The sequence below is a fragment of the Rhinolophus sinicus genome, linkage group LG09 (genome assembly GCF_036562045.2).
Source record: "Rhinolophus sinicus isolate RSC01 linkage group LG09, ASM3656204v1, whole genome shotgun sequence".
NCBI classification, from domain to species: Eukaryota; Metazoa; Chordata; class Mammalia; order Chiroptera; family Rhinolophidae; genus Rhinolophus; species Rhinolophus sinicus.
Window position 1 is genome coordinate 67,081,897 of NC_133758.1, and position 13,392 is coordinate 67,095,288.

The 13,392-nt window shown below is 35.7% G+C and overlaps 1 protein-coding gene across 1 annotated transcript in view; it reads left to right on the forward strand.

The window, feature by feature from the left end:
• Positions 1 to 13,392, forward strand: part of COG5 (component of oligomeric golgi complex 5) — a 310,758-nt gene that overhangs the window by 135,836 nt on the left and 161,530 nt on the right. The window contains exon 7 of the mRNA XM_019745323.2: positions 8,540 to 8,670. Coding sequence (XP_019600882.1) covers positions 8,540 to 8,670 — 131 coding nt within the window. The remainder of the gene's footprint in view (positions 1 to 8,539; positions 8,671 to 13,392) is intronic.

Genomic DNA, 13,392 nt, shown 5'->3' on the forward strand with positions numbered 1-13,392 from the left:
AAAGTTATGCATGCATAACATACTCAAAGAGTTCTACAAGGTTTGTTATTAAAAAATAGCCATGCTCTGCCTGCTTCTCTGCCCCATTTACTTTTCCCCAGATGCAACTATGTCCCAACATTTTCACTGATTCTTTAGGTATTCACTTTCATATCTCTAAATAACCTGCTTATATTCCTACTTTTTAATTTTTAACTTCTTGAAGCATGAAGATTTAGCCTTCTTCATTTCTTCCAACTTCAACACAATCCCAACTTCAAACATGTACTCTTCCTTCATTGCTTTTTCCCCAAATAAATAATTTAGTGCCAACATTATTAAAAGAAATGAATAGCTAAATCATTTAACAAACTATAAATACTCTTCTTTTTGTTTTCTTTTAAACAAAGGAGGATGCCAGAAAAAGGAAGAGGCAGTGAGGATTATGGAACGAATAAGGAGGATTTGTACTGCAAAATAGGAGATAATGTTAGTCAACGTGAAGCCGTAGTTTCCATGAATAGGAGAGGAATACGATGAGAATGTTTATTCTGGTAGCCATGTGTAGTGTTGATTAGAACACTGAAAGCCTTTTAAAATAACTGGCCTGTATTTTAGTGGTAAATAATTTTTATGCATTGATATATTGGTTTAGTTAGAAGACTAAAGAAATAAAAAGAAATGGTTAATCCCAGGAAAAAATACAAGAACCAGTCACTGAGATCAAGTGACTGATTAGAGGCAAAACATATGAAGTTTGTTATAAAGTTTTAGTAATTTGAGACCAGGACAATGATAATGGGGGAAATCAGAACTTACTGTTTTATAATAGTTTCTTGAATCTCAAAAAGTTTAGTACATTTGACCAAAAAAAAATTATGTTCAGATTACCCATCCTGTTGAGGGTTTTGATTGAATTCCTTTTCTTCTAATTTGTTAGATTAAATTTTTCTCAGCTTAAGTAAACAAAGAGGTGAGCAATATAATTTATTTTACACTGAAATTACTAGTCTAATTGTTTGCTCACATCTTAGGGGATGATAAATATGTTAAATTCAAATAGATCATTTAGGTTTTCCTCATACATATTTTTGTGTTTTTTAAAAAAATATTTTTCATTTTTTCAATTACAGTTGACATTCAATATTATTTTATATTAGTTTCAGGTATACGGCATAGTGGTTAGACATTTATATAATTTACATAGTGATGCACCTCTATAGTCTAGGGCCCACCTGACACTATACATAATTATTACAGTGTTATTGACTATATTCCCTATGGTGTGATTTACATCCCTGTGACTATTTTGTAACTACCAATTTGTATTTAATTCCTTCACTCTTTTCACCCAGCCCCAGAAACTCCTCCCATCTGGCAGCCTTCAGTTTGTTCTCTGTATCTATGAGTTTGTTTGTATTTTGTTCGTTTATTTTGTTCTTTATATCCCACATATAAGTGAAATCATGATATTTGTCTTTCGCTGTCAGACTTATTTCACTTAGCAGAGGTCCATCCATGTTGTTGCAAATGGTAAGATCATTCTTTTTTATGTCTGAGTGATATTCCATTGTATATTTGTACCACATCTTCTTTACCCAGTCACCTATTGATGGTCATTTAGGTTGCTTTCATATCTTGGCTATTGTAAATAATGCTGCAATGAACATACGGGTACATTTATCTTTTCAAATTAGTGTTTTAGATTTCTTTGGACGAATAACCAGAAGTGGAATTGCTGGCTCATAAGGTAGTTTTATTTTTAATTTTTTGAAGAACCTCCATACTGTTTTCCATAGTGGCTGCACCAATTTGCAATTCCACCAACAGTGCACAAGGGTTCCATTTTCTCCACATGCTCACCAACACGTTTTTTTATTTCTTGTCTTTTTAATTTTTTATTGGGGAATATTGGGGAGCAGTGTGCTTCTCCAGGGTCCATCAGCTCCAAGTCGTTGTCCTTCAATCTAGTTGTGGAGGGTGCAGCTCTGATCCAAGTCCAGTTACTGTTTTCAACCTTTAGTTGCAGGGGGCGCAGCCCACCATCCCATGTGGGAATTTGAACCGGCAACCTTGTTGTTGAGAGCTCGTGCTCTAACCAGCTGAACCTCTCCGGAAGCTCAGCAGCAGCTCATTGTCTTCAATCTAGTTGTGGAGGGCACAGCTCACTGGCCCATGTGGGAATCGAACCGGCAACCCCGTTGTTCAGAGCTCGCGCTCTAATCAACTGAGCCATCAGGCCGCCCCTGTTTTTTGATTTATTGATGATAGCCATTCTGACAGGTGTGAGGTGCTATCTCATTGTGGTTTTAATTTGCATTTCCCTGATGATTAGTGACGTTGAGCATCTTTTCATATGTTTGTTGGGCATCTGTATGTCCTCTTTGGAAAAATGTTTGTTCAGATCCTCTACCTATTTTTTAATTGGATTGTTTGTCTTTTGTGTATTGAGTTGAATGAGTTCTTTATAAATTTCGGGTATTAAACCCTTGCATAATATGTCATATATAATATAACATAAGACCGGGTCTTATATAATATTATATTATACTCTGTCTTATATTATAGTAAAATAAGACTGGGCCTTATATTAATTTTGCTCCAAAAGATGCATTAGAGCTGATTGTCCGGCTAGGGGAATCACGGTAGTAGTTATTTTCGGGGAAACACGGTAGTAGTTTTTTGGTGGAATCTTCAGGTTTCTCTATATATAGCATCATGTCGTGCAAATAATGACACTTTTACTTCTTTCTTTCCCATTTGGATGCCCCTTTTATTTCTTTTTCTTTTCTGATTGCTGTGGCTAGGACTTCAATAGTATGTTGAAAGTGGACATCCTTGTCTTGTTCCTGATCTTAATGAAAACACTTTGAGCTTTTCTCCATTGAGAATGATTGTGCTGTGGTTTTGTCATATATGGCCTTTATGATGTTGAGGTATGTTTCCTATATTCCTACTTTGCTGAGAGTTGTTATAAATGGATGCTGGATTTTTGTCAAACGCTTTTTCTGCATCTATTCATATGATCATATGATTTTTTTGTCCATTTTGTTTATGTGGTGGATCATGTTAAATGATTTGCAGATATTGAACCAACCTAATATCCTGGGAGTAAATCCCACTTGATCATGGGGTGTGATCTTTTAATTGTATTTCTGAAGTCGGTTTGCTAATATTTTGTTGAGGACTTTTGCATCTGTGTTCATTAGGGATAGCAGCCTACAGTTTTCTTCTTTTGTAATGTCTTTGTCTGGTTTTGGAATCAGAGTAATGCTGACCTCTTAAACTGAGTTTTGGAGCCTTCCTTCGTTTAGAATTTTTTAGAATAGTTTGAGAACGATAGGTGTTAATTCTTTGAACATTTGGTAAAATTCACCTGTGAAGCCCTCCTGTCTAGGACTTTTGTTTATTGGGAGTTTTTCATTACTGATTCAATCTTGTTTGTAGTAATCTTTCTGTTCAGATTTTCAGTTCCTTTTTGACTCAGACTTGGAAGACTGTATGTTGGTGGGAATTTCTCCATTTCTTACAGATTCTCCAGTTTGTTGGCATGTAATTGTTTGTAGTATTTTCTTATATTTCTGTGGTGTCAGTTTTCACTTCTGTTTTATTTGTTTGGGTCCTCTTTGTTTTTCTCACTGAGTCTCGTTAAGGGCTTATCAATTTTGATTATCTTTTCAAAAAATGACCTCTTGGTTTCATTGAGCTTTTGTATTTTATAGAATCCATTTCATTTATTTCTGCTCTGACCTTATTATTTCCCTCCTTTTACTCACTTTGAGCTTTGTTTTTTCTTCTCTTTCTAGTTCCGTTAGGTATAAAGTTCAGTTGTTTATTTGAGATTTTACTTGTTTTTGAGATAGCCATTTATGGCTATGAATTTCCCTTTTGTAGCTGATTTTGCTGTGTGCCATAGATTTTGGTTCATTATGTTCCATTTTGATTTGTTTCAAAGTGTCTTTTGATTTTTTTCCTTGATCTTGGTGTTAACCTGTTTCTTTTTTCATAGCATGGCATTTAGCCTCCATGTGCCTGTGTCTTTTTCAGTTTTCTTCTTGTAATTGACTTCTACTTTTATACCATTGTGATTGGTGGAGAGGCTTGATATAATCAGTCCTCTTAAATTATTGAGACTTGTTTTGTGGGATAACATGTGGTCTATCCTGGAAAATGTTTCATGTACACCTCAAAAGGATGTCTATTCTGCTGCTTTGGGGTGAAATGCTCTAAAAATACCAATTAAAATCTATCTAGTCTAATTTGTCTTTTAAGGCCTCTGCTTCCTTGTTGATTTCCTGTCTGGATGATCTATCCATTCATTTCAGTGGGATGTTAAAGTCCCCTACGGTTACTGTATTACTCTCAATCTCTCTCTTTATGTCTGTCCGTGTTTCCTTTATAAATTCATATACTCACATGTTGGGTGCATAAGTATTTACAAGGGTTATAGCCTCTTGTTGGATTGTTCCCATTATCATTATCTAGTATCCCTGTGTTTCTCTTGTTATAGCCTTTGTTTTAAAGTCTATTTTGTCAGATATGAGTATACTACCCCACCTTTTTTTGTTTCCATTCGCATGAAATATATTTTTTCATCCCTTTACTTTTAGTCTGAGTGTGTCTTTCGATTTCAAATGGGTTTCTTATAGATACCATGTATGTGGGACTTGTTTTCTTGTCCATACAGCCATCCTGTGTTTTTGGATTGGAGCATTTAGTCCACTTACATTTATTTATTTGTTTGTTTATTTATTTAAAGTTTCCTTTAAAAAATTTTTTTATTGGGTAATGTTGGGGAACAGTGTTTTTCCAGGGCCCATCAGCTCCAAGTCAAGTCGTTGTCTTTCAATCTAGTTGTGGAGGGTGCAGCTCACTGGCCCATGTGGGAATTGAACCGGCAACCCTGTTGTTCAGAGTTCACTCTCTAACCAACTGAGCCATCCGGCCACCCCAGTCCATTTACATTTAAAGTGACTTTTGATAGGTATGTAGTTTTTGCCATTTTATTATTCATATTTATGTTCTTCCCCACCCCTCCTGTTTTTCTTAAAGAAGTCCCTTGAACATTGCTTATAATATTGGTTTGGTGGTGATCAATTCCTATAGCCTTTTATTGACTGTGAAGGTCTTTATCTGTCCCTCAGTTTTGAATGATAGCCTTGCCAGGTAGAGTAGTCTTAGTTATAGGTCCTTGGTTTTCATCACTTTGAATATTTCATGCCAATCCCTTCTGGCCTGCAAAGTTTCTGGTGAGAAAGCAATTGATAGTCTTATTGGAGCCCCCTTGAAGGTAACTGCCTCTCTCTTGCTGCTTTTAAGATTCTCTCTTTGTCTTTAACTTTTGGCATCATAATTATGATGTTTCTTTTTGGGTTCATCTTGTTTGGGACTCTCTGCACTTCCTGGACTTGTATGTCTATATTCTTCACCAGGTTAGGGAATCTTTCAGTCATTATTTCTTCAGATGTGTTCACAATCCCTTGCTCTCTCTCTTCTCCTGGTTCTTCTATGATGCGAATGTCGTTATGCTTGATGTCATCCAGAGGTCCCTTAAACTATCTTCAGTTTTTAAATTGTTTTCTTTTTGTTGTTCTTTTTAGATATTTTATGCTACCTTGTCCTTCAAATCACTCATTTGATTCTCTGCTTCGTCTAATATCCTGTGGATTCCTGTCAGTGTATTCTTCATTTCAGTTATTGTATTCTTTGTTTCTGATTGGTTCTTTTTATGGCCTCTATGCCCTTTTTTTATGCTTATTGTCTTTGTTGAAGTTTTCACTAAGTTCCTTGAGCATTCTTATAACCAATGTTTTGAACTCTGTATCTGGCAAACTGCTTCCCTCCATTTTGTTTAATTCTTTTTCTGAAAATTTGTGCTATTCTTTCATTTGGGACAGAGTTTTGTCTCATTTTGGCTGCCTGTCTGTGTTTGTTCCTATGTATTAGACAGATCTGGTACTTCTCCCAGTCTTGGCAGGGTGACCTTCTGTAGCAGGTGTCCTTGGGGCCCAGCTTCACAGTCTCCCTGGTCACCTGAGCTGGATGCTGCAGGAGTGTCCTTTGTGTCACTTGTCTGTACTCTCCTGTTGTAGTTGAAACTTGATTGCTGTTTGCTCGTCAGTAGGTGAGATTTACCCTCTAACTGCCTGGCTGTGATCATTGGCGATAATCAGAGCATACGAAGTGCTTGTGTGGTGGCTGACCCCACAGAGTGGGATTTGCTTTACCAGGGCTCAGGTGTCTGCTGAGTCCATCCTTTGGGTGTGTTGTTTGTGTGACAAATTGAATGGTGCTCTGGTGTGGTCGGAAGCTGGCAACAAGATATATTGGTTCTGGGACCTCTTAGGAGGCACTCCCATGTAAACCAAGGTTAGCCGCTGCCTGTGTCTGGCCTGGGGCCATTGGTAGGAGCTACAAAGTGATCTGCACATGGTACTGCCTGTGCTGGGCTTGTAGGTGCCTGTGAGTGGTTATGCTAGGAACTGGGGCAGGCTGCCACTAGTACCAGTCTTGGGGCTGCTTAGCAAGAGGTACAGAACATGCAGACGCAGTCTGCTGCTTGTTAGGGGTTTAAGGACCTTTGAGAGATATTCGCAATGTCCGCAGCAGGGGCCCAGGCCAGCTGGGTGTTTGTGTGGTTTAGCCTCTGAAAGATGCTCAGACCTGTCCTGTGAATTGCATCCGGCTGGGTCTCAGAATTAACAGGGTGGGGTGAGAGCCCCGTTATCCATGTTAATGGAGACTCCGATATGGTGCCAGCCTGTGCCTCCAGGCTGTGTTGGGGGATGGCTCAACAAAGGAGCGATGCTGTTTGCCTTTCCTGCCTTTGACCTGAAGCTGGACAATTCAGTTTCTTTTTGTGTGTCTCTGGAACTTTTCAATCTGCTCTCCCTTCTCTGGAGCTTAAGGCAAGTATTTATGACCGAGTGAATCAGCTTGAGCTCGTGAAGAGGATGCCTCGCCTTGGTCTACCACAGCCATCTGTCTCACCTTGACTGAGTCCCCCCTGATTTTCACAGGCAGATGTTGTGGGAACTCCTCTTTCTGGCGTTGTTCTCTGGGCTGTGCTGGGGAACTTGATGTGGGACTGGGAGCCCTTGTTCCTCAGTGGGGACCTCCACAGCTGAGATACCACTCCCGATCCTTAACTGACAGATGTGTGTGGGTCAGCCCATTTTGTGTCTCCTTGGGTGTGAATTTTTAATTGTTGGCATTTTACAGGTGAAAAATTTGAGGCCCAATGAGGCTATGTCACTTGACTATGAACATCAAGTGAGTAATTATGAGACAGACTATAGCCCAAATTATTTAAAGGCATTTTCAATACTCTTTCCACTGTTGTAAGGCAATTGTCACTTTAGATATACACATTTTTAAAAACTTCTCATGGTTGAATAACCCCTCCTCAGCTGCCCTTTATGTGATGTCCTTTTGTCCTCTTGTATAGAACTGTATGGTGTTCAATCAGCAGATATTTTTGAGTGCTGATAAGTGGTTAGCGTGGTACTAGATGCTTTAATGTAGTTTCTCCTAGGTAATACATTATGATCCAGCTGAAGTAAGATGTGATAATATGTAAGTGCTCAGATATATATTTTAATAAGACTTCAAGTTTAAAAATTAGGTCTACTTAAGAGACTACAGTGAAAAACACATTTGATATTGTATTAAGTAACTGGAAAACTAAGTCATCTTCCATCTAAATCCGTTTGGTTTTTAGAAATAATTTATCTTATAAAAATAGAAAATAGGAGTTTTAGAATGGTGTCTAAGCTGTTTACTGAAAATGTGACTTTTATTTTTATCATTTTATTTATCTTAGATATATCTGAGATTAAGCAAAACATTTTTTAAAATAAATTTCTGAAACTCTAAACATGCAGAGACAACTGCTATTAACATTTTGGTCAATGTCTTTTCACATTTCTTGTGCTGTGTATATAATTTTATAAATAGAAAATGTATAATTCTATAGCATTTATAGAATTGTAAATTATATAATTATGTATTTACATAATCACGTATTTACATATAATTATATAGAGTTAATTCCTCTGTAATTTTTTCATTCAGTAATGTGAAAATTTTTCTGTGTAAGTATTAGATCTGCATGGTCATGTAAACTGACAGCATGTTGTGGTTTTTTTCACAATTAATCATTCTCCAAATGTTGGACACTTATTTCAAGTGTTTTATTATAGAATAAATTTTAAAAGCTGTCTTGCAACTTGTGAAATTTCTAATGTTAGGATATTTAATTACATTAAAATAAATTTGACACTACTTTTTATATAATCTGTTGACATTACTTTGAATTTATGATAATCATAATTTCTTCTCTTTGTTTACCAACTGTGTCTTAGTTGTAAAATTTTGCTGTGGAATAAAGTTATTTAGTGAGTAGAAAATGAGTAACTGTATTTTTTAAAATACAGATTTTGAAAGGGAGTAGTGTTCAACAGCCAATCAATCTATTATATTTTGAAGACGTTAGACATGATGCTTCGATATTTATCCGATATTGAAATATTTAAATGTGTGTATGTTTTTTTTAAAATAGATTATCTTTCTCAAGGAATAGATCTTTCTGGAATAGAAGTAATTGAAAATGATCTACTTTTTATTGCAAGAGCTCGACTTGAAGTGGAAAATCAAGCTAAGCGCCTACTGGAGCAGGGTGTAGAGACTCAGGTAATAAAAATAGTATTGCCTTTTTATAATAATGTGAAAAATACGCCATATACAGATGAATATTTGCCACTGAGTTTACAAAAGTAACACGTTTTCATTTTATTACTGAGGAACTGTGTTTATAATTTGAATTGGAGAGTATAGCATAAAATAAGTACAGGGAAAATTTATTTGATATAATTATGTTCTAAAAATAGATTTTCAAAATTTTTAATGTATAATGTAATATGAAATATATTTTTATACAATGTGCATGTGTAAGTAGATAGTTAATATCTGTTGAGTATGCTTACTTTATCCACAACACTGGTACTCGTTTAAGCCTTTCAGTAACTAAGTGAGGTTGGCATTATTATTAGCATTTTACAAGTGGGAAAACTGAGAATTTAAATAATTTGTCAAAGATCGTACAGCTAGTAAATGGTACAGTTTGGATCAAAACATTAACCATTCTAACTCCCAGAACCTTGCACCCTTAAAAATCACTGTGCCATAATTTGCAAAAAAAGTTGACTTGAGATTTCTTCTAAGGAATCATTTTTTGGTGTTTAGTTTTCTGAATTAGAAGAAACGAAAAGATACTGATAGTGCAGAATCAACAAATTCAATGGCAATCTCAGTTCTATATTTGTATTGTACCTAGATGTTTTCTCTATCCAAATACAATTATTAGCTATTTTCATGCATCTCCTTTCAACCACAAATTTTTCATATTAGATGAAAATAACTTTATAAATAGTCAGTTTTTAAAGTAGTCTTTAAATCAGAACAGTACTTATTCGACTTCTGATTCTTGTTGCAATTTAAAAAATATAACAGAATGTCAGTTACTGTTTTAAATAAACTTTTAAAATTATTATGTACCTAATGAAAAGTTAACAAATCATAGATATACATATAGAATGAAAACCACAATGTGAACACATCTGTGAAATCAAAACCGAGATCCAGAAGTAGGACATTACCAGCAGTCCTAACTAAAGTCCCTTCACTCTCACAAACACCAATCTCTTATTTTCCAGAGGTACTTATCATCCTAACCTCTAACACTGGTGATTAGTTTTAATAGCAGCCAGTTATATCTTAACTTTAGGTCTCACTATGAAGATAAAATGCTTATACTGTAAAAAAAATTGGATACTTGTCTACAGCAAATCAGAGAAGATACCTTTTTCTCAAAGAAATTGTCAAGGGAGTATAAACCAACTTTTAAATAAGATGAATATTTCTATAGAACATTGATATCAGCCTAGCTTATTTAGTTTCAAGAAAGATGATTAACATTTCAGATAATGCATATCACAGTCCTTCTGTAATCATGTAATGTCCTTATAATCACTGCATCAGAGATTTAAAACTTTATGTATATAAATTGTTTAAAAACTTTTACCTGTGTTTATTGCTACATATATATGTAAATGTATATATGTCCTTAATTTACGCAATTCTTAATATTTTACTATATTTTTAGTCATGTGAATGGACCAAAAGTGGTAGAATGGAAACAATACCAAAGTTTATAGAACTGCACATTTTATTTTAGATATGTTATTGTTTTGTATACATTTTAACAGCTGTCAAATTTAACTTCTCTTATTTATTTAAAGATTTTAATTAAAATATAGTTAATATTTATTATATTTGTTTAGTTTATATTAGAAACAATATTATATTAGTTTCAGGTGTCCACCATAGTTATTCAACATTTATATACCTAAAGAGGTGAGCACCATGATAAGAAAATTGGAAACAAATTCTATAAGAATATTAGGTGGTCAACTTATCCTAGCTGTAGAAAATGTAATATGAGAGGTGCTCCTTCAACTCAGAATGCCCTGGTTCAGCCATAAGTCTGGGGTTGTGTGATGTGGAGAGATGTAGCTGTACCTGCAGTGCTTATTTATTTATTTATTTATTTTAAAATATTTTTATTAAAATATAGCTAACATACAATATTAGTGATTTCACTTAATCACATAGCATCTGTCTTTCTCTGTCTGACACTTCACTCAGTGTAACACCCTCCAAGTCCATCCATGCCACCACAGATGACAAGAACCCATTCCTTTCCCTGGCCGAGCAATATTCCATTGTATATAGATGTACCACCACCTCTTTATCCATTTGTCCATTGACAGACACCCAGGCTGCCTCCACATTTTGGCCATTGTAAACAGTGCTACAATGAACATACGGATGCACATGTCCCCTCGAAGTAATGTTTGGATTTCTTCAGATAAATACCCAGAAGTGGGATTACTGGGTTTTTCTTGGACTCTTGTTATAGCCTCTGTTTTAAAGTCTATTTTGTCTGGAATAATACTGCTACCCCAGCTGTTTATTTGTTTATTTGTTTGTTTTCATTTTCATGAAATATTTTTTTCTATCTCTTGACTTTCAATCTGTGTCTGTCTTTTGATCTGAAGTGAGTCTCTTGTAGGCACCATATGTAAGGTTTTTGTTTTCTTATCCATTCAGCCACCCTATGTCTTTTGATTGGATCATTTAGTCCATTTACATTGACAGTGATTTTTGATAGATAATGTAATTACTGCCATTTTATTATTCATATTTTTGATTATTATTATTATTATTTTTGTCGTAAAGAATTCCCTGTAACATTCCTTGTAATACTGGTTTGGTGGTGATGAACTTCTTTAGCTTTTTCTTGTCTGGGAATCTCTTTATCTGTCCTTCGATCCTAAATGATAGCTTTGCTGGGTAGAGCAATCTTGATTGTCTGCTTTTCATCACTTTGAATACTTCATGTCAGTCCCTTCTGCAAAGTTTCTGTTGAGAAATCAACTGACAGTCTTATGGGAGCTTCCTTGTAGGTAACCAACTGTTTCCTCTTGCTGCTTTTAAGATTCTCTTTTTATCTTTACCACTTGGCATTTTAATTATGATGTGTCTTGGTGTGGGCCTTTTTGGGTTCATCCTGTTTGGAACTCTGTGCTTCCTGGACTTGTGTATCTATTTCCTTTGCTAGGTTAGGGAAGTTTTCCATCATTATTTCTCCAAACAGGTTTTCAGTTCATTGTTCTCTCTCTTCTCCTTTTGGTATCCCTGTGATGCAATTGTGTGTATGCTTGATGTTATCCCAGAGGCCCCTTAAATTGTCCTTATTTGGGGGATTCTTTTTTGTTTTTCCTATTCTGATTTGTTGTTTTCTGTTACCTTGTCTTTTTTTTTCTTTTTCAGTATATGTGCTGCCAAAGCAAGCACATTACCTTGTCTTTTAAATTGCTGATTCAAACCTCTGCTTCATCTAATCTACTGTTGATTCCATCTAATGTATTCTAATTACAGTTATTGTATTATTTATTTCTGACTGGTTCTTTTTTATGTTTTCTAACTGCATTTTTATTTTTCCTTTCTCTTTCTTGAAGTTCTCCCTGAGATTATTGAGCATCATTATAACAAATGTTTTTAACTCTGCATCTGCTAGATTGCTTGTTTCCATTTTTTTTTAATATGTTTTTCTGGAGCTTTGTTCTGTTCTTTAATTTGGGCCATGTTTCTTTGTCTTCCCATTTTGACTGCCTCCCTGTGTTTGTTTCTATGTATTAGGTAGGGCTGTTATGCCTACCAGTGTTAGTAGAGTGTCCTAATGTAGTAAGCGTCTTATGGGGCTCAGTGACCCAGTCTCCCTGGTCACTTAAGCCAGGTGATCCAGGTGAGTCCCTTGTGTGGGTTTTGTGTGCCTTTTGTAGTTGAGCCTTGATCCTGTTTGCACATCAATGGGAGTGATTGAGCCTCGGGCTGACTGGTTGTGAGGACTAGACAAGACTACAGTGGAGGAGCTATTGTTCCAGGGATTACCCTTCAGACCAGGATTCGGTTTAGCAGGGCTCTGGTGCCTGCCCAGCCTGCCCTTTGGGTGTGTTGTCCTAGGAGGCAACCGGGTGATGCTCCAGCTCAGCTTGGTCCAAAGGTGTCCACCAGGCATGCCAGTCCTTGGGCCTCCTGTGAGGGGTGCCGCTGCAGGCCAGGTTCAGCCACAACCTATGCCCTGCCCTGAGCAACCTGACATGAACCACAGGCACTTTTGAAAAATTACATGTTATCACTTGCATTTAATAATTAAGTGTGACATTAATTTGGTCTCAAAAATGTTATTGATCTGCTTTTATTGAGTGTGTAGTTGATAGCCATCATTTTTAATATCAGTTAACTGTAACACTTCATTAAACTCTTTCATCGTGTTAATTGATTTCAAGTTTTGCTTTCAAAATGTGTCAGAAATGTACAAAAAACCCAAAAAGTTGATATTTTGACTATTTTATGCATTTAATAATAACAATTTGAGCTGCTTTGTATATAAATGACATTTTTATGTAGAAAAATTTCCTATTGTTATTCATTCTTGAAAAACACAAAAAAATATAGAAAAATGTGTATCTGTTTTCCTAAACTTTCTTTCTGGAACACTGACAGGATTCTTTATATTTTATTTTGAGTGATAATTCTCAAAACAAGGAATAACACACATTACTGGATTTCCAGGACACATAGCAGAAGAATTCGTTGTTTGTTTTTGTTTGCGAACGTCTTTTCCCCGTTTTGCACATTCTGAGGGCATAATGCTGCACACGCAGCAATTAGACTTCTTTTTCTTGTCCTCCAATTGCTTAGGAAAATGGTGTTCTGTCAGCGTAATTTCTTTTGGTGCAAACATCCTGCATCCCCTCTTACTTCCATCTTTTCTTGAAAATCCATCTA